We start from the raw sequence: 22,223 nt of genomic DNA on the forward strand, positions 1-22,223 counted from the left end.
TACATAGCATATTAAGTTTAATATTTAGCTTTAAAAGTTCACATAAATTTTACCAAAATGAGACAATTTTTAAATAAATTACACCTTTTGAAAACGTTTAATTGTACACTGAATAGCTTCAATAAAATACTGAAGTGTCTGTATTTAATATCTACTTTATATACTTTATATTTTACAAAGTTTACAATTATTTGGCAGTAATTTTCAGATTATGACATGACTGCTGTGCGGACTCAGCAAGATCCCAAATGCAGGCAATAGCTGGTGTTTGTGTCCTACTCTCACAGTAACTGTCTCAATGTAGTGAAAAATATCAGAATTATTTTAGCAAACTGTACAAGTCACATTTACATTTGATCAACAATATAGCATAGAATTTTGTGTTGTTTTTTTTTTTTCTTCCAAAAATAAATACATCATCTTAAATCTTTAACATTTAACAAACTTCATGTACATTATAATACAGGACAGCAGAACGCTGCTTTGTTGTTTGCAAGTCTAACACAGAGTCACAGTGGCTGTGATATGAAGCTCTACCGTTGCAGTGTCATTACCAATAAGATGACTATATTTTCTTGGCACTGATGGTTTGTGAAGCTTTAATTAGTGTGCATACCGTTCGTCTATTAGAAAAAATAACCCCTTTTTTTGCCATTAACACAAAAAAGCAGCGAGAGCTTAGTTTTCTTCCATATCTTCCATTTCGCTTTCATGAATCTTCAAAGCTCTCACCATTTCTTTAACTGCATGATACAAGATATTTTTAACCTGCAAGAACATCAGACAGTTTAGTAAGACCCGCTCCTCAGGACATCCTACACGTAAATGCAGTTAGGACTAAGCTGGGTAGATTTCTAAAAAAACAAGAAGGCTGAAGAACCAAGTGAGAGGAAAAGGAAACACCTTTTTCCACATTCTAAAACATCATGTGAAATAAATAAATAAAAGCAGCAACTCCAGGGAGAGTCCTTTACACCCCCTGGCGCTGCCGCTGCTGCTCATTGTTATTCTGTGTGAACAGCAGCAAGGAGGGATCTCCACGGCTGTGCCGCACCTCAATGAGCCCCAGCACGCCCTGCCTTCACCTCCCAGAGCAGGAGTCATTTCCTACCTGCAGTTTATCATCATAATTGATTTCTTCCTTTGACAGCCTCAGCTCCTGTGTTAGGTGAAACGACTGTACAAGATGTTCTGGAGACACAAAGTCTTCGGTTACTTGAACGCAGCTGTGAAAATTTTGCACCTATCCAAAATAAAAATAGGATGGCTACTGTTAGTGCTTTCTACTCTACTCTATTCTACTCTATGACCACATGCTTCTCAGAGTAAAGAGCACCTTTATGCTGTTAATGTAGAGAGTAATTAACTCAGACTTAACAAGCTGGCTTCTGGTGAAAGTTACGCCTGGGACAATGCACATTTGCCTCTGCTCTGGTGCTTCTTCCCACAGCTGGCTCTGACATTTGCTCTACATTCCCTCCTGTGCCATTCCCCCCTCTGCTGCTGCCAGCATCACTGCACGGCCGCGTCCAGAGCAGCATACTGGGCATTGGACCAGCACCTCAGGTACCCACACACACTGGGGCTGTGCCTGAACTGCCAGGCAGAACTTGCTGTGCTCGCTGGAAAGGAAGTGCAAGTCAGTATATTTCAAAGGAAAAAAAAAGCCATGAACAGAGGGCACGTCCAGAAGGGCAAAAAGCACTTCTTCCTTTAACCACTGCTTTTACAGATGAGATGCCTAGGAGAGAAACAGACAGCATCTGCTGCCACCAGGTCCCATCTGGAGAGGCAAGAGACGGGAAAACATACTCCCTGGTTGGGCCCTGGATGTCAATTCCTGTTTGCCTTCTTCCAACAAACATACTACAGCGTTTCATCCCCAAACCTCTACAACTTGTACCATTTCTTCAGCACATCAGCACTCTCCTCTCCCCAAATTCTAACAGCCACTCATCAAGTTGTGCAAGCTCAATTCTGCAAAATTACCAAATTCTGAGGTGTTGGGAGGGCTGCCTCTGCTACTGCAGCAAACAGTCCCAACCCTGCTCCATACTGATAAGAGCTCCAGGGATCTTAAACCCACGTCTAGCAATATCAAGGTGTTTTTGATGTACAACCCCAAGTTTTTGCCGTGATGCCTGATATTCAATGAACCTTTGGGACCTACACAGCTGAGGACATCATTTTAAAGTTCTTCTTCAAAAACAATGCCTGGTTTATAAGGCAGCTTGCAGGTGAAATCCTGAAGAGTGACGTAGCTTGACAGCAGCATTACGTGAGGTTTCTGCAACCTCATAAAAAGCCACAGCAGAATTGTGAACTGTTCCCTTCTGTGGATGCCACACGGCCTCAGCTTCCCACTTGCAGAAGCCGTAGGTGAGGAAAGAGCTGCAGAGGTGCCCCCAGAGGCCCCCATTGGTGCTCAGGGAACTTGCTAGAGCTGCAGGAGAAACCTCTGTGCTGTACAGCGGGTGGCTGACTCCAGCCCCCTTCCCTTGCAGGCTTCTCACCCATTTCAAGTCCATACCCGTCCCTGTTTTGCTTTTTCCACATGCAAATCCCACCCAGCTCTTTCTACTCACTGAGACAAGATGTTACTAATTCAGTCTCCCTCCATCACAGAACTGACAGTATTTGCTGCTGTTACATCGCTCATTTTGCTGTGCCTTACGCCTTCTTCCCAGGCAGTGCCTTATCTCAGGGGAAGGCAGATTTTACCTTGCCTGCCTGCTAACAGAGGAATGCCCCCGACAGCCCACAGGCAGTTCTACTTGTATGCACTTAGGATACTGACTGAGAATGACACACAAGTATGTTTAGCAGCGACTCCCCTGAGGCCCACAGGGTGAGGATGACAACACTCCCATGGCTGTCAGTTCCTGCCGAGCTCACAGAACAGCTTCACCCCCTGCCCATGGGATCCCCTCGGCCATCCCAGAGCACCAGCGGGGCAGGAGCACAGGACTAGGGCTGACCTGCTCTCAGCTGCCCCCATCCTGTCCTCGTGCAGAGCCCCCAGCTCACGCTCTGCACACACAAGCCCCAGGCCCTGTCATCCCTGCTTATCGCAACATCTCCAGGATGTCGTACTACCTGCAGCAGGTTATTATACAATGTATAATCCTGCTGTTAAATCAAGATAATGCAGCTATAAAAAAAAACATTATAATAACCTGTTCTACTATGAGCATTTTTTGCATTTAGTCTAAACTGACTCAAGCAGTGCTATCTTTCAATTTATCACTACAGTATTTTGCAAATTTGGGTATCACGAAACTAAGACCAGAGAGGCATCCCTGGAGGAGGACTGTGACAAAGGATGACTCAGTACAGAGCCACAGAAAGGGTGGAATCTTTCAAAAGAACAACTACAAAGCCATTGTTTCAGCTAGGAATGCTTGCCAGAGAGCTGAGGGCTTCTTGTCACAAGCGCTGGAGAAAGAAAGAGATCCCCTATTGGTACAGCTAAGAAAGATACAAACCTACCAAGCAAGACTCAAGGTATATTCAAGGACATATCCATACAGAGACCAGTCCAATGCTATTGCTTTTTGGTTTGTTTTTAAAGGAAGCAAAAGGAACAGTTTATGCTACCATAAAATACCAACAACAAATTAAGCCAGATGCAAATCCACAGAAGCTGGAAAGACAACAAAAAAATCTGAACAACCTCTGCCACATTCGAGCTGAAAAATTCTAGGGCAGCAGTCAGAAACATGAGACAAGAAACCCAACTGGTTCCAGGATGAAAGTGTCTGACTACACCGCACAGCGATCACAGGCAAATGGGCTCTCTACCTCCATGCACTGGCCTCATTTCCTCTGTTCCACAACATTGCAGATGAGCAAATAAAAATAAAAATGTTAATTTACCACCAAATTTACCATCAACTGCTACCCAGTTTTAGCTATTAAAGATTCATTATGTGCATGTAAATCTAAAACACTTAACATGTAAACCTGAAATGCTTAACATGTAAACTTAACCTGGTACATATTCTTGTTCAGACTTATTTTTAAGTGTTTAAATGCATTTTGTATGTGTGAAGTGTTGGTACTGATCCCTAAGGTCAGTATTTATACATCTTTATATAGAGCAGCATATACGTACATGAAAGAACACGATGCTTTCATTTCCTCCTACGTGGCAGATTCGCAGGAACTTACTGAAGATGAAAAGGTTCTCAGCTTCACCCACTAAGGTTTTAAAAACACCATGTTATTAACTCCTTGGTGCCAGAAGCTAGAGCATTACCACTTCAAAAGCAATCTGGAGTTTGAAGCCAAGGAGATAAAGATAACAGTGGTCTTATTTTTGGCTCTGAAACCTACAGACTGCAGTGAAGCCTGGAACAGTCTTGTTTTGTATTGTGTGCCTTATATAAATGCCTCGTGCTTTATAAAACAATTTTCTCTGTATGTTTATGATTCTCTGTGGGTTCCCCTTTCAGTCTTGTATCTGGGATGATCTCCCTTGTTTCAAGAGATCAGAGTAAGGTTAATGGAGAAGACAATACAAATCCTACTGACTCTGGGAATACAAATCACTACAGCCTAACAAAGCTAAGAATACCAACAAGCCAGACATTCCTTCACCCTTCTGTAAAGGCTTAAAATCACCAGCCCCTGGAGCATAGCATGGGGAAAGGCAATCTGCAACCCAACATCTGATAATTTGGGTTCTCTCACTTTCTTTGGCACAAACAAATCCACACAGATCATCTGGCACATCTTTGGCACAAACAAATCCACAACATACCATCACGTGAAGCCCACCTAAAGAGAAAGACAACAGAGGAAACTAGTCTGGGAAAGGGACTTCTTGCTTTCCAAGGCCAATAAGACTGGGGACTTGACATTAGTCACCGCTATGTCATTTTCTTATTTTCAGTTTTTAAGCACAGAAAACTACATTGCATCAGCATAGCAAGCCCTGCTCCCTCTGTGCTCCAAAGAGATGGTGGCTGGAAGCTGCTCTGCAGATCAGCAACCAAACAGCATTGCCTTCAGAAAGGCCTGACCTTGCTTGAACCCAAGAGCAGATCACTGATAAACCATTAACAGCAAGATGGTTTACAACCCCTACTGTAGGATGAGGATGCTCCTCACTCCTTGACTGTCAGCCACCTAATTGTGGTGCTTGGCAGATAGGAAGGCAGCAATGGAGCAGGCACCACTTCCTGTTTTAACAGGACAAAATTAACAGGGGAAGGAACAACCAAAGAGAATCATCTGGTGAAAAATTCTTTGGTGACAAAAATAGCAAAGTAAGAAAATGTATGTGCTGAGGACTAAAGCTTGCTACACAAATCCATATATTGTTTCTCCAGAGGTGCTCTATTGGTAATACTTCTTATTACAGAACTGCAAATAGGATCAGACTAGCTGCTGCCAAAATTAAACTGCTGCTTCTTTCTGATGGCAAGTAAAGCTGCTGCAGTCAGCTGCTGCTGACTGATGTACCTTCTATGTACAAAGGAACTTACTGTGCAGTGGAAAATCATCACCCAAATTCTGCTGCAGAACCGCCTTGCTAATTACACCTAAGCTTTCTCCACAGTTCCCCTGTGGCTGAAGGCAGAAAACAAGAAGACACCTGACATCCACGTATTCCTCTGTTTGGGTTCCTTCCCTGCCTCTCCAGGGCTAAGTTAACCTTGGGTTTACCTAGCCCAAGTAAATCTAAGGTAGGTCATGGAAGTTAACCTAACATTGTCTTAACTAGCACCAGTTTATTTAGAAAATTTGCAAATGAAATGACACGTGGAAAAGGGGGGTTTACCAATAATCTGAACACTCTTTCATTCCGAAGGAAAAATCGAACAGTTTACATATCAAGTGCTGAAATTCTTTGCTAGTAGCAGCTATCTGTACGAGCTGGTAAAGTTTATAGAGCATTCCTATGCAGTAATAGCTGCCAGTAAGAGAATAAAATCTGAATTATTTTATGATATTTATGTTATTTAATCCTGCATGTCTTCTAACGTGAGTACTTTACCTGATGAAGGGCTCCTGCTGGTAGAATAATAGCATCACCAAGAAACTGAATAACCGTACAGGTTTTTACACCGTATTCCTCCAGAAGTCTTTGGCGAAGTTTTTTGTTCACATACCAACTCTGATCACGAATTGGATCGTGCTCTGGTAAAACTTCTAAGCCTTGCTCTTTTGCTATCTGTAAGTACAGAGAAGATCTCAAAGTGACTTTTAAAAGAAGCTGAACATTTGCAAGTTACCTACAAAAACAGTACCATTCATGATTGACATTAAAAAAAATAAAAATACTTCCTGACACAGTGGTACTGCAACAACCATTTCTTATTAAGTTCAACACAGGGGAACAAGCATCACCTCAATCAATTGCTAATTAATGAATCATAGTGACTACAGAAAAAAAATAAGACATATCCAATCCATCCATCATAACTAGAAGTGCCTCCTCTGTTTTAAGTCTGCTGCTCCCAGAGTTTCACGATGTCCCTTAGTTGCTCTGGTAGAAGAAACTACAAATAACATCCATTATCCACCTATTCCATTGCATTCACCAGTCTGTTCACCACAGCCACTCCCAGCTCTCTTTGCCAAACTGAAAGGCCATCATCTACTTCATGAGCATCACATTTTTGAATAAGCAGAAAAGACTGGATGTATAATTCATAGCCTCCGGAATTAGCTGTGTTTTTGTTCACTAGTGCTCATTTTCTCCCACAGTTCATCGTGTCAAAGAGCAAATGTTCAAGTCACCAGAGGACAGCTCCCGTGGGACTGAAACCCAGGCATACAGTCCAAGCGAATCTTTCTGCTACATTTCTTACACGTTCCCCACTTGCAGTAGAGACACTGGCCTCCAGCTCATTTACAGAGCCCTTTAGTTTAGGCAGCTAAAACTCATCAAATTACTGCCACAGTAGAAGAGAAAAAGCTTCTTTTGTAGATTTCTCCCATGACCAACTGCTTCAGTGATATTTTGGTATTTTTAGGTCATCCATCAAGACTGTCTTCTAGAACACAAAAACATGCTCAAGGCAGGGCTCAGAAAACTGCCTCCAACATGGCATCTCTGTGTAACAGCACTGATTGCTGCCAGCAGGCCAGTGGCAGACATTCATCCTACGTTTTGAGACAGAACGTGAGAGGTTCTAAGTTGGCTCTGACTTGCTCATCACATGCTGCATAAAGATCTGCACAGTAGCTAATGTTGCAGAATTCTGCCCTTGTGTATATTATCCCCATTGCTTTCCTCTTCACTAAGAGATGAGGAATGTTGTTCTTTGTCTGAGCTAATGAAGGCTAGTCCTTATGAAGACTGGTAAGCTGCTGGGCTGTAGGGGCTGGTTTGCTTTTATTGGGACTGTTCACAAGTATTCCAGCATCTGATAACAACTATTTCAGAAAAGGGTTACTATGAAAACACTAGTAAATTAAGAAAAAGAAAAAGCAGCACATTAGAAAAGAGTTAAAAGTAATCTCCATGTTCTCCTGTAAATCTAACCTTTTGCAGAAATTCTCTGATCTTGTCAGCATCTTTGCCAGCATAAATATGCCATAAAGCACCAGGTAATTCACTTGAATCTTTCAACCGCTTCCTTAAGAGGTCATCCAAATCTTCTTCTTCAAACTTCTTCAGTACTCCTAAGGTTTGACAAAAAATTTTTTGAGGAGTGAAACAGTGGCAGAGCTGAAACAAAACATCTTTTCCAACTTCTCGTGTGAGACCACGCAGATGAAAGTTTGGCAAATACAACAAAAGCACCCGGATGACCTTTCTCTTCCTTTTTTGTACTCAGGAAGTCAGTAGAACACACGTGCTGTAATTATCTTTAATCCTACATTTAGTCTTTCAACTCTTTTTTACCTCTCTTGAATTTTACAAAACACATCTGCCTACTTGAAATATTCTCCTCCCTGAAATAAACAAGCATGGCTTGGACCAGAAAGACAGAAGATAAGAAGTTTTTTTTTCTGCAGTTAGTGGTTGTTTCTTCAATACCATTCAGCAGCACAGCTAGTCAAGAATCAAGACTTCTCATGTGCTAAGTTTTGCTCCGGGCATTTACAAGGCAAATAAAAGACAGCAAACCCTAGACTGCACTTCTGTTAGTCAGACCCATAACCCACATTTGCCTATTATGGAACCAGAAAACAACAGAGTAAGGAGAGGAAACAAAACTACTTCTGTGATTGAAGGACTTCCACATAAGCAATGAACCTCATACAGAAGACTGACGTACACTAATTTAAGCTCCCCAATGATGAAAAATGACATCACAGCCCAGATTGAATAGGCAAACAGTGCATTCAAAGGGAGCACTGAGGATTTGGCAAATACATCACCCTGACATAAGTGTTAGAAGTAGCAGTTTCTAAGAACGTCCTTTATCTTGCACTTCCATTAGGCCTGACAGCCCCAGCTCAGGAATGGTACAGCACTTACACACAGTACCAATAATAACAACAGTAATAATACAAGTCTGAAGACTTTCAAATACAATTCCATAATTCAAAAATGGCAATGTATTTTAGATAGAATTAATCTGTGGACAAATATTCCATGAGACAAAGAATCTCCCACATTTGGGCAAGTGCTTCAGGCACTTCAAAACAGCAGTGTCAATTTAAAAAGCAACTTATCACTCCACCTATTCACACCTCTTACAATGAGCTGCCTTTACCTGACTTGGAAAGCACTCCGTTTCCTTTCGCTATGCCAACATAAACAAGGATGTTCACTACATCCGAAACTTCTATATGGAGATTTGTAGTTCCTATATCATGATCTTTAGTAGCAGCCACACCTATGTTACAAGATAAAAATTTGAGGTAAAATTAAGATCAATATAAAGGAAAGAATATATAGGAAACCCCCCGAAAGAAAAATAAATAAATTTTAGTTCTAAGAGATATATTATGTTTACTCAAAATGACATGAAAACAAAGTCTTACAGCAGCATTACATATCACTATCACAGTTCAGTTCTTCACATCCACACCTTGATTGCTATCTTAAAGGATATACTGATTTTTTTTTAATATCACAGTCCTCATAAATCACAACTATTTTCTTGTGCCGTTAAAACAATCTGTAGGACAGATTTGTAGGACAGAACTGAACAAGTCTGCAAAAGAAGGGGCAGCTGGCAAAGGTCTGAGGGAAACAAAATTTTCTGAACAGATTTTTGAGTGCACAGTGTACAATATGGATAAAAATGACGATAAAAGTTTTGCCATTTGTTTATGACTGGGATTATAAACACTAATACTTCATGAAGTATTTTCTCATATGGAATTGCTGAAGATGAGATCTCTGTGTTAAAGTCACTAACCATTTACATGCTTTAGGAGACTAACAATCAGCACAAGAGAAGATGAGAAGGCAGAAGAATATAAACTCATGTTTCTGATGTACATGAGGCACTGTTAGTAAGTGAGTCAGTAAAGGATTTCTTCAACATTCAGTCAGTAATTATCCTCCAATCATGCTCAGATTTTTATCAAGCAATATGAAGCAACATTCTGTAATGATAAGGGAAGAGCTAACTGCTACACTTCTAGGGCACACTCACCATATGCACTGCATAGTCTGGGTCCCAAATCTGGACGGACAAAAAACCCTGGCAGATGAGAAGCCAAATTTAATTTCCCTTCTGGACTACAATATTCAGGCAAGGGTAAACTTTTCAGTAAGTCCTCATATCTGAAGAAAGGGAAAAAATTACGAATTCGTGTCATTTACATGTAGAGATAAAAATCAACAGAAACTAGAATATCTGAATGTTAAACTCAAATACCTTGCTGGCATCATAGCCTTGAAATCTTCACCAGAAGGCCAATCTTTCAATTTCAGTAGGGCTGTTTCTCCATTTTTTACTTTCTGCCGTTCTGCAAGTAACAAAGGAATTACTAAGAATGAGGATACTGCAGGTGTTTTACTTTATTCAATGAAAATATTGCTTGTAACATTAACCTGCTTATGCAAGATTTCACACATAAAAGAGGGGATTATTAAGTCAGAGATTCAAGAAAAAACACAAAACAAACTCAACCAGGTAAGGAACCAGTTATGCCGTTTGTTTTCTTAATAAGATCTAACCTAGGAAATTGTGTGTTAGTGTATCTCAAATTCTGCGAAGGTACAAAACACAAGCTTTCATTATACTTACTCCCTTTAAATAGATTAGCTAGAGCTTTCTTTTTAAATTAAATTTCCTTCAAAGCCTCAAGATCGATAAAGTTCATTACTAACTGTTTCTAACGCTGACTGTGTTTAGAGTCTATGGAATAATATATTCAAAATAACATACTTGAAACGTCTTCAAAACCATCCCAGAACTCTTTGACGTTGGTGTTTGAAATAATACTGTCTTTGCAGTTCAAGATATCAGCTTGCTGGTTTCCAAAATCTAGACTAATGGACTCAGCTTTCCACAGGCTGAAGTTCATTTTCTTATGCATACCAGACACTAGAACAGGCTGTGTAGAGAAAAAAAGAACAAAAGTACTTATCCTTTCTGGAGAAAACACATCCTTCAATTAAACTGTAATACAAATGCTTCTGAAAGATGCACTGAAGGCTCTGGTTGTACTGAGCTGCTATCAAAACTTCCAACCATACCCAAGGCATCAAACAGATTTTTGATGGTTTTATCTCTGTAACAGTAATTCTTTCTTGATTACTAGCAGTTTATTTCAGTTTGAACTACATAAGATACATGCCTGGCATAATAGCTGACTAACTTTTGCCCACTGTACTAAAATGTGATAACACCCCACTTTCAAACACGGAGACAAGCAAACTTTGTGCTGTAACATAACTCCTTCACCAGACTTCATACCGAGGTCATCTTACAGGCAGAACTGCCCGATACCTACCCTCCCTTGTTTCCAGCACTCTTTGAAGAGCTTCCAGTTGTTGCTGTTTTTATGGTCTCTGAGCCACAAAACATGTTTATCACAGATCCAAGAATACTGAATATCACTGTACAACTTATTGCCATCATCCTGAATACATTTTCTGTCTTCCTTTGGCTCATCTTTTACTTCAGATTTTACATTCATCTTTGGTGCTCTATTTGGCGGAATCTTGTTTTCTACCACTGAAGCAATGATATCATCAAGAATGTTTGGCATAGTCCTTCCACTCTTGCTACTCTATTAGAAAACAAACAGAAGTGAGTTTTAAAAATGTGAAAACAAATAGAATTGTGACACTTTCCCCCCCGCAGCAGAATGACAACATTTCATTATCACTGAAAAGCTTACAGCTATCTACTTCCTTTGTGGGAAGTTGCAAACATTCTTACCTGGAACAGGTTAGGAATACACAGGTAAAACAAAACTCAAACTATCATAATCTCCCTTTCTTTTGCCAAGTAAATGTTTTATCTAACTTCATAAACATTTTCTTCAGCATGTACCAATTATCTGCATCTATATATACACACACATTACATTCAAGTAAATATGTGTGCACACATTTATATACGCATAAATATCAGCTCATTCAGGAAATCTGTACTAAATTTTTAATTACAAATTACTATCTAAAGCAATACACCTATCAGACTGCTGGAATTACAATATACCAGAACAAATATTGCAGATTTTCAAACCCCAAAGGAAAACCCATGCACTTACTGCTGTTCCCGTAGAGTAAACCGGAGCAAAAGCAATACCAGCATCTGTAGAACCCAGGCGCAGTTTGCCTGCTGTTGTTGTTAACAGATCTCGTAAGGTTGAGCCCTGCTCATTGTTCTGAGATGCAGTAGGGGAGCTTTTACAGTTTTGGGACTCCAAACTGTCCTGGTCTTTCTCCTCCTTCGAATGTTTTCCGGAAGGACACTCTTTGTTTTCTAAAACAAAAATAATCACTGGGAGTTTACACTGCTGCATGCAGACACCGTTATGCTGCATTTTATAGTGGTGGTTAAAATGCTGTAGCACTAGAGCACCAGAAAATGCAACAGGGAATGAACTCGATCCTCCAAAGCACAAACACTGCAACCATGAAAACGCCTTCCTCAGCACCTCGGACACACAGCTGAGTATCTGTCACAAATGAAAGATGCTCTGGCTGGAAATACTGCCCCATTACACATGCATTCTGCTAGCAGTTTTTCTGGCAATTGATTTTGATACCAGTGGGAGAAAGCTTCTAGATTAAAATTATGGAGAAAAACAGTATCATCTTTTCTTCTTGCTAATCAAGAAATAGAGTGAACTATTCCTAATGAATTGAATTACTTATTCCTGGTGCCTCAAAATCATGCATGTGGTAAGACAACATGAAACCCGTACCTTTCTTTTCTTCTCTGGCTTTCTGCTCTGCCAGATCAGCTAACCAATGCAGCGGTGACTGGGATTCGGGCGGCGTTAGCTTGCTGTCTGTGCTGACATCGCTCCTCGGACTTGCATTGCCGTTTGTCTCAGACTTCGGAGGGGTATTCTGCTGCTGAGACTCAGGCATGCACAGAGAAATTTTATTACTGTGATTAAGGACATTCTGCAAAACCTGTAAAGAACAAATTTAAGTGTATAACTTTGCTTTAACGCATATAGAAGACAACGACAGCACCTAACCACTGCGTATGCAAATCACTGACACCGCCCAGATGTAAAAATCCACATGTACCAGACAGACTGCTGTGCATGCACACACATTTTAGACTCACCTGAGACACACCGTTCATTGCTGGGAGCTTGCCAGCTTGCATGCTTTGCTTGCTAGTACACTGACAGTGGGATTTTATTTCAAATTTGTCTCTAATATTGTGCATAGCATCCAGAAGATCTGTCAAAACTAGAAAACAGTTGAGAAGAAAATGATCAGCATTTGTGAGTTGTTTTGCTGCCCTTTGTATAGTACACACGCTTGCAGAGTTGAAAATGCTACCTGCATATCTTTTAAAAACTTCCATTTATCTTTTTGTTAATAGCTGAACGCTCAAAAATACTGTATAAGGACCGTCCAATCTACCATGAAAGTCACACTGGAAGAGACGAGACCTTTAACTAAGTAAGTGCATTCCACTCTCTTGTGTATTTTGAACTCCCCTCCGTATTCCCCTCACATGGCTCAGAGCAGGCCAGTCAGTCACCCAGCACTGGTCAGCAGGCACATCGCTGCTTCATTCAATAAAACTGCCCAACTACAGACTGAAGTGAGCCATGTCTGGACAAAAAAAAATTAGGATGTGATCATGTACTGTAAGTCTGTTTGGTAACACATATGCACAGAACAAAAAAGCAGAGGGCACGCAGGCAGGCTTCACTGTGCCAGATGAGCGGTTCATTCACAATTTAAAATTAAAGCCAGTTTCAGAACAGAACCTGTTCTGGGGAATGACACAATCTGAATACATTATAGAATCCAACCAACCTTTATTTTTACCTGAACTAACATGCAACAATTAAAAAAAACAACTGTGCCTGTATTTCCAGCTTAAAATAACTTGGCAATTTATTTAACACGCTTAAAGGTACATTTGGGTTTTCATCTCCTTGCTCTGTATCAGTGCTACTGAAGATCACAGAGACAGTTGTGCAATGACCGCATCTAACCACACTTCTGCATGAAACTTGTTTTAGAATTACTGCCAGTTTTTCATTAATCACAAGCTCCCTCACTGCTTTCTGCCTGATGATGCTCAAGCAGACGTCCAGCCAGAACTGTGAATCTTTTATTTCTTCTTCAGGGGCAAGGAGAGACAAAAAAAAAACCAAACTGCACAGTATAAAAGTATAAAAACAAACTGCACAGAGATAAATGAATAGTGAGAAACAAAGCTCTGAAGAATTGGTGCCACATAATGCTCTTTGTTGGCACTGTTCTGAAACTTTCTTTTAACACTGAAGTTAAGATTTACTAGCACATTCTGGCTGCTTTATTCTGCTTTGGAAAGGTACCAACCAGCCTCAGCAAATGCCCTGAGTGCCCTCACTGCCTGTCCCCCCAAACCTCTTCAGAAACCTGTCAGCCTACACCTCCTCCTCTCATCACCACTTTCAGCAGACCAGAATCACTTGCCTTCCTGCAAAGATTTGACACGGCTGGCAGGTTTCTAAATGGAAAACGGGAATTTTCAAGAAACCATTCTGGTCTGTCTTCACAGAAGGATCTGAGAAAAAAAAACACCATCCTGCTTGTTTACAGGTGGCCTTACCAGAGCCTGGGATAATCTGTGTTGGCATCAGGTGCTTGTGATCATGAGGCTGGCCCTTCACACACTTCATCCAGGCGTACAGTTCCTTATCTGTAAAGCAATCCCAACTGTTTTACTTTGCTTAAATGATACACAGAGATAATGTATTCTGATTGTTTTTATCTAGAAACACTGTTCTATACACACTGTAAAAGCCTTTTGCACTGGTATTCTGTGTGACAGATATTTGCATTCAACATCTTCTCAAAATAAGGAAAAGAACAAGCAGTTTTACAGTACTACTGAAATCTGAAGTAGCCAGGTTAGTAACACAGACCCTCATCAACAACTTCAGAGCCTCAAAGTACACCCACTTTATATGTAGGGAGCAGCCAACTGTAAGGCAGCGACTCAGAGAGGGCCAACCAAGCCAGAAAGATCAACTGACAGGTGAGTAAGTTCTGATTCGGGCAAACACACTGCCACATCAAAGTTACTGGTGGCATAAAGGAGAGGGAAGTTGCATCACAGATTTCTGTCAGATTAAAGCAACCATAAAACCACATCCTGTATGTGCTGGTTGAAAATCATCTGGGGCAGTAGGGAGGGATGAGCCAGTGAGAGAGAGATGCTCTGTCCCAGCCAGAAAAAAGGTGCAGCGTAAAGACAAGAGAGAAAGAATGAGAGTGAGAAATGTCTGGCCAGGCAGCAGGTCACCAATCTGCTACGGGATTTTGGGCCGCAAAAGAAACACAGTTTCTCTCTCCATTGCCAGCCTTACATCCCACCCACAGAACCACTACTTCTCAGAGACGCTTCAAAACTTTTCACCAGTTTGCTCTGCTTTTTGTAATTAGCAGCACAAGCTGAATACACCAGAAGATGCATTTAGCATACTCAGAGCATTATTTTTTGCACTGTAATGTACAGAGCCTACCAGATGTTCCTTGCACACAAGCATTCCATCCGTTAGCTATTTTCTTGTTTCTGCAACTTGTAACGCATTGAAATATAAAACTGAACATGAATATAAATCCAAACCACAGCCACATGTATCCAGCTAACGTATTTTATCACCAGAATGCCATAACGTGGCACTCCACTTGAGGGTGCCAGGAACCGTACGAAGGTGAAAACAGACACACAATCATTCATGTTCTAAAGTAATAAGAAAAGTCATTGATAGATACTTAAATATTGAACACTTGAACCTCTAACATTCCTGCTGAAGCAGTGGGAAACCAGTGTATTCTCCATTACATTTAGCAACTGTAAAAACAACTATCAGTTCCAGGAAAAATGCTGTAATATAAAGTGGTATTATACAGAGAAGGGTGGGTGGTTCTCAGCTTTGAAAGGCTGCCAAAGTAAAGGTCTACACTAACCCTGCAGTATCATGAGAAGTAAAGCTGCAGAGAGGGAGGATATACTTCTGCTTCTGCGTGTAATGCTGTGATGAACAGCAAAGAGAAATGCTTCCCTGCTGAAAGACTGAAGCCTGCTTCTGTACCCTGTTTTTTTAAACTTTGAAGAGGTTTTACTAACATTTTCCTGGCTGGATAACACGTGCTATAAAAAGCCTCTGATTGCATGTTCCCACTAGGGTAAATAATATTCAGAGTATATCCCAAGCCACACCAGACAAATGCACACATATGTGCACACGCAGCCTTAAGCCAGTTAAGAGCTGCTGGAGCAGCTTCCCATACTTCAAGCATTAACGACTGTTCTCAGTGTTGGAAAACACCAGCGTTCATTCCCCAGAAACTTCGATGACAATCTCAGAGCATTTCTTAGAACCACAGCGTTGGAGGCTCCTTGCTGACAGCCAAGGACAAAGCAGATGAGAATCTCTAAATTTACTAAAGATTTGCCATCTAATACTTGCACACTATTTTACTAACGTTTCACATATGTGACATTACGTTGCTATGACAAACATGGAAATGCTTCTCAGAACAGCATTATACTTGAATCTTTTTCTGGCACAGCGTCTCACCACAGGACTGTGCCAGGGCACAATGCCTGCCATCCAGGGAAGGCAGCCCTTCCAAACAACCAGCCTGAGCAGCCACGTCATGGCAGAGAGCTGATGTCCAGACCCACCTTCCAAGACCATCCCCAACTCAGCTGCAATCAGGTTGGGTTGCTCAGAAATCGGTCAGTCCTGTTACACCTTACCACGCATTAAGGTGGACGTTTCCATTAAAGCACAGGAATTAGATCAAACTGAGTATGTGGAGGCTGCTGAATTTTAAAACCTCCATTAATACTCACTTTAAATACGCGGTGAACTATTTTTTCCTGTCTTGCTTTTTCAGTTATAAGAAAGTAGGCTAAGTCAGTATGACAATCCATGTACTTCTGAAGAGAAAACTCCAGAAAGCATTGACACCAAGCCCTAACAGCAGGGAGCTATCATAGAACAGGAGGTAAGAGAGTTCTGCAGCTGAAGAACCAGATTCATCCCTGAAGGGCAGGCACAAGCAATATCCAAGGTGATGCTCACAAGACAAAGGAAAAGTGGATAAAGACCTAAAGCAGCCCCTCATCAGTTGCCTTCTGAATGATTCTATGTTTACTTACCAAAAAAGAAAAAAACAGGAGAAATTAACAGACACCAAAACACAGAAGTACTAACTTCATGTTTTACAGAAAGTCAGTTACACTTAATGGATCAGCAGCTTTGTAACAAATGAGAACAAACAGCATATACAACACTCCGGTTCACAAAGAACTGACCTCTAGAACTTTTTCTTTCCTTCGCCTTGTAACAATCTAGGCAGACCACAAATCCACATTTTTGGCAGACCCAGTGAATGTTAAATAATGTGGCTTCACATGCATCACACATCTCACGGACTCCTCTCACTGCTCTCTTCCATGCAATTTTGGCTGAAATACAAAATAAGCAGAATAAAAGGACGGAAATTTAAATGCAAAGCACAGAATGAATGGTCTTAATAAATGAAGCATTTGTGATTTTCCCCTCAGACGCAACCAGGCGTGGAGAAGGAAAGTGATCCTTCATAAATAGGCCACCAACGTTTATTCCCTTAGCTGCATCACACGACATCCCCACCAATGCTTGTGTCAAGACACTACAAAGAGGTTAAAGCATTCAAAACCAAAGACTAAAACAATACAGAAAGAATATTCCCTCTCATCATATGTGCACTGCAAGTATGATGAAGGACTTCTTTAAAACATACTCTTAACTCCCAAGAAATGAAAGCTGGGTTTTCACCTTGTTGCCTACAGGATACATTTAATCTCAAGACAGCCGAGCTGGCAAGGCGGATGCTAAGGCAGGTGCCTGCCCTGGGCACCAGGAGGGAACTCCCTGCAGCTCCACAGCCCGCTGAGGAAGGCTCCTGACCCGTCCCCAGTACCCCCATAGAAAGCAAGTGCTCAGAAGGAGGCAGAACATCACAGCAAGTGCAAATGCTTCAATAAAACTGCAGAACACAGAGAACAAAGAATCTGAGAGTCCCTTACCGTCTTTTTTCACCCAGGACATGGCTGTTTTCTCGGATGTTACCAACTGACAAAACTTGTCCCCTATGATATCTAAAATATATTTACAAGTTTCCAGGTCCAGTTCATCATCTTCATAGTTTTCATGTGTCCATAAACTCAGTGCCTCATCATCATACTGATCAGGAGAGGAGAAACCATCTATCCTAACCACTCCATTTTTACTAAAAGATAACCTACAAATGAAAACAAACAGTTTAACTGCATGCGTCATTACATTCTGTGGCTCACTTTACTTACTACTTTACCTTATGTCTTAAAACAAGTAAACATTCTCTGTTTTACCATTCTGTCATATTTCCCACTTTAAAAAATGAATTTTGCCACAAAAAATGGTTTTAAAATGAACAGCAAGGAGATATGAAACTTTTCAGGCAGACCACATACTGGATTCAGTTCACTATTCATTCTCTCTCTGTAACATTTATTACTGCTTTAAAATGGCAGACAGAAAAGTTGTCTTTTTTGTTTCGCTAAAGTTTGGGTCCACCCACACCTCGCCTTTAGTTTTTACAGCATCTAGGACAGCAATCACTCAGTGACTCTATTTTACAGCACTTCCAATCCTACTGCTCTCAACCTCAGAAAACAAGAGTCAGAACACCACACCGAAGCCTATCAAGGAAGGAAAAATCACCAATATAAGATGACATTTTCGTGTCAGCTAATTTCCCACCATTAAAATAACAAAAGGTTTTCCTGTGATCCTATTCAACACCACCCGACTAGCCATGCCTATATTTAGCTTATTTTAAGCAGTCAGTTACTCTATCTCACATAATACAACAAACATGTATGATTATTATAATACTCAAGGAATAACATAGCAATGTCAGTAAAACAGTCCCAAATTCAGAAGAACAAAAAACACGATATTCAGATGTGCATAGAAGAAAAGATGAGTATTCAGTTACAATAATGACTACCAACAGCAGAGGAAGCCTCATTTACAATTTGGTTCCCACTATCTAAACAATGAAAATAATTAAAAAGCTGTAAAATATACCACATTAAATTCAAAACATTTGTACTTTACGTTCCATGACAGCATTTGAAAACGTTGGCAGAGTTTTATTACCGATGTTGTCTCTTTCATGCAGGAGAAGCAGCTCACAATCTATCACTGCCACACAGGGAGGCAAATATGCCAATGTATTCTGAGTGCAACCTTAAAACAAACCCTTTCAGGACTACTGACTTTTCTAACTACAGCTTTGTTCCAAAAAGTTAAAACTCCATCTGGGGAACAGCAATGTCCTTTCCAACACACGCTGGATCTATATCACCAGCAGAGCCCACATCCGAATTAATGCTGTTCAGACCCGTGCTGACAGTTGTGCTGCTGTGCCCTGCGTGCTACGCTGCATTCCTCCTGATCTAGGAGGCTCCTTGGTTTGCCAGAATTGGGAGAAGGGAGGGCACAACTCCTCTGTCCTCAGACAACTCCCATAAAGCCTTAAGCAGCGTTCCCACCACCTACTGGCACAAGAACAATTATGAATGAGCACAACCCTGTGGTTGTACAACTTGTCCAGAGCGACTGAAGGCTGCCTTTTGAAAATGCCACTTCAAATGTCAGACACCTGTGTGATGGTGATGCACTCCATCTTCTGCCTGCCTAAGGTACACCGGGCAGCTCTTCTCATGACCGCTGTAAAAGCTTCAAATAGAAGCACAGTCAATCCAGAAAAGAAGCAAGAAATATACATGTAAATACCACATCTTTTATCAGGCAAAGTGAGCCAGAAAAATCAGACAAGCTTTCAAGAACAAAAGCCCTTTGTCATTATCATTTTCAAAAGTTAAGAACACCAGAGATCAGCAAACAGCCGCTCTTACCGTCGAAAGTAGTAAAATCTACAGAACACCGGTGAGTGAGTTGGTTCTTCACCCTTCTTGCTTCTTATTAACCTACATTCTCTGCATTTTTGCAAATTTGGTCCAATTTCAGAGCAAGAATCGTCCTGTAAGAAGGACTCTCCAGTCTGCTTCAGCTTCTTCACTTTGCGCCAATCCTTTAACACCGAGCGAGGTATTCCAGCTGCAAAAGTGAGAGGGGTTTCAGATGAGGCACAGGCAGCACTCGTACTCGGGGCACACTCAGATCAGCCAGCATTCTGCACTACTACGTGTGCATCTCTGACACCCATAACATACTGCACCATCACGGCCATTTTCTCTCCTGTCAGCACAAGTCTAAAAACTTAAACACACTGCCTTCTTCTACGTCAAGTATGCCATTCACAAAGGATTCCACTAAAGCCATTTGCAAAATCTCCCTCTTAAAAATGCACAAGGTAATACAGTACTTCAAGAAAAGAAAGGTTTGCATTTTGTTTCAAGTGAAAATGCGTTCAAGGCAACAATGCAATGAATGAAAGCGTTAAAAAATGTAAAAATCCTATTTCTTTAGAATTTGTTGTGCGCTGAGAATTCCAGAAGAGCAGTTCTAAACCCATATAGCTCACCTGAGCTCAGTGTAAAGCACCGAGAGTAAGGAAGCACAGAATCCCTTCACTCTCTTTCAAATATGTCAGCTGCGGAAAACCAAGAAGAAACATCCCACTTTTGACTGAACAGATCCGCCCATCTACCACTTTCAATTGAGTAAGACGTGTAATTCTCACATAAGCATTTTGAAACTGAATCCTTCTGTTATTTAACCAGGGTTTCGATGTAATGACTTTTCTAAGCAGTGCCAGTTTCCACCTGCAGATAGATAGCAGTATCTGTCCTTTAATCTACCACTGCTCTTCAAAGTTCACGTCCTGTGAGCACAGATCTGATGCAGGATGGCAGAGGCGAGTGTGCTAACTTTGGACTTGGTACCTGAGTTCAGATCACTGTTTTGCCACAGACTTCGTGTACAAACACTGCAGGTGACAAACTCTATGCCTCAGTTCATTGCCCGCAAAATACACTGACTCATTCGAGGAGCACAAAGGTAACTGGACTAAAACTCGAGAGTAAAAGGCCAAAGTACAGTTTGCTAGTCCATGAAAAACGTTTACTGCCTTGGATCCAGAGATGCTGGGAATCATCTGGTAGTTGCCAGACTCCAGGCTCTGTGGGCAGGCACTTGGAGGACCCCCAGCACTCGCAGGACTGCAACATTCCTGCTTTGCAGGAGGGAGCCTTGCAGCCCGCCGCTCCCAGCGGTCTGGCTTGCACACAGCTCCCACAGCTTTCAGCAGTGGCACAGGGACAACGCAGCCTTCAGCCCTGGCAGCATCCACATACCACCCACGTGGTGACTGCCACCGAGCCCCCGTGCTGCAGCAGTTCTGTTCAGCCATCTGCAGGGGCCCAGGCAGCTGACCCCCAGGGCCTTCCCCTTCCTGCAGGCTCCACGCCAAGTACGGTTTGGGATGAATCTTTGGGGAAAGCCCTCTTTGTCAGAAAAGCTCTGACAGTCCCTCTCAAACTGTAATGACGCTGACCCAAGACATCTGACAGAACTATCAAAACGTTGATTGATTAACAGGTCACGCCTAAGAAGGACTGTGGGTCTATCCAGGTATCATGAGAAGTAGGTAAGCTCACAAGGCTGCTATCATGGGATAGAGCCACAATGTTAAGGTACAGTATACAGCCTGTGCTACTGACAACATAGCAGAACACCCAAAGCTCCTGTCCATTTTTGGACCTGCATTCCAGGAAACAACTCCATAACGTACCGCCATACATTGCTTTCACAGTTTTGTAACACCAGTCGGGACAAGAAGACACTGCTTTCCCTTAAGTTAACTAATGAACCTTTCCACAACAAGCCATTAAAAAAAAAAAATTTTTTTGCAACAATACAAAGGTTATCAAGACCTAACATGTCACATGTGTGTCTACAGTTCACTTTAAAGAGAAAAAAAAAAAAAAAAAAAAAAAAGGGAAACCAGGACTTAGAGACATTTAAAAGGCGTGTTCTCTTATCATCCCTTTAGTTGGAAGAAAAAACAAGAACAAGAGATGCACTAATACCATTGCTGGACCCAAGCCAAAATACCTCAGACAGATTGCAACACAGCCAGGACACGGCACAGCTTAGGCAGCAAGTGTTCTCAGATACAAGAAGAGTAACTTTATACACCAGGCAGTGAAAAGCCAAGGAATGTAATTACACGGAGCAGTGCTCATTTTCTTACTAACTGTACTTCAAAATTCTTGCAAAAAGTAATTTAGCTGTAGACTTTCTCATGCTCACCAGAACAAAGACAAAAGAATACTCCTTAGAGAAGAATAAATTAGGATAAAAAACAGGGTTGAGTTCTTGAATAAAATCCCGCCCGCTGACAGACCAGTTTCTCTTTTTGAGATAAATCTAGTTACAATCTGGTATGTGAAACATCATTACATATAAATTGAAATTCCCATTTCCCTACATTTCCTTAAACAAGAGGAATGTGAGCACCACGCAATCAATACGCATTCTTGTCAGGAGTGTGAAGTGACTCTCCCTCAGAGCTTTATTAGATTAACCAAATTGTAACAGTGGCATCAGGCTCTCAAGGAACTGCCTGCGGCTTTCTGATCAAAGGACAAATTAAAGTT

At 41.3% G+C, this 22,223-nt stretch overlaps 1 protein-coding gene across 3 annotated transcripts in view; it reads right to left on the reverse strand.

Moving 5' to 3' along the window:
• Positions 1 to 352: 352 nt before the first annotated feature.
• JMJD1C (jumonji domain containing 1C) overlaps positions 353 to 22,223 on the reverse strand; it is a 145,579-nt gene continuing 123,708 nt past the window's right edge. For all 3 annotated transcript variants that reach the window (XM_048943742.1, XM_048943744.1, XM_048943743.1), the window contains 16 exons: positions 19,518 to 19,719; positions 17,640 to 17,854; positions 16,884 to 17,036; positions 14,163 to 14,252; positions 12,672 to 12,799; positions 12,298 to 12,511; positions 11,638 to 11,852; positions 10,873 to 11,151; positions 10,305 to 10,473; positions 9,792 to 9,882; positions 9,567 to 9,697; positions 8,676 to 8,798; positions 7,496 to 7,635; positions 6,002 to 6,178; positions 1,112 to 1,243; positions 353 to 768 (listed from right to left, as the gene is read on the reverse strand). In XM_048943742.1, the coding sequence (XP_048799699.1) occupies positions 679 to 768; positions 1,112 to 1,243; positions 6,002 to 6,178; positions 7,496 to 7,635; positions 8,676 to 8,798; positions 9,567 to 9,697; positions 9,792 to 9,882; positions 10,305 to 10,473; positions 10,873 to 11,151; positions 11,638 to 11,852; positions 12,298 to 12,511; positions 12,672 to 12,799; positions 14,163 to 14,252; positions 16,884 to 17,036; positions 17,640 to 17,854; positions 19,518 to 19,719 (2,549 nt within the window). In that variant the 3' untranslated portion in view covers positions 353 to 678. The remainder of the gene's footprint in view (positions 769 to 1,111; positions 1,244 to 6,001; positions 6,179 to 7,495; positions 7,636 to 8,675; positions 8,799 to 9,566; positions 9,698 to 9,791; positions 9,883 to 10,304; positions 10,474 to 10,872; positions 11,152 to 11,637; positions 11,853 to 12,297; positions 12,512 to 12,671; positions 12,800 to 14,162; positions 14,253 to 16,883; positions 17,037 to 17,639; positions 17,855 to 19,517; positions 19,720 to 22,223) is intronic.

This window comes from Lagopus muta, chromosome 5 (assembly GCF_023343835.1).
Source record: "Lagopus muta isolate bLagMut1 chromosome 5, bLagMut1 primary, whole genome shotgun sequence".
Classification (NCBI taxonomy): domain Eukaryota; kingdom Metazoa; phylum Chordata; class Aves; order Galliformes; family Phasianidae; genus Lagopus; species Lagopus muta.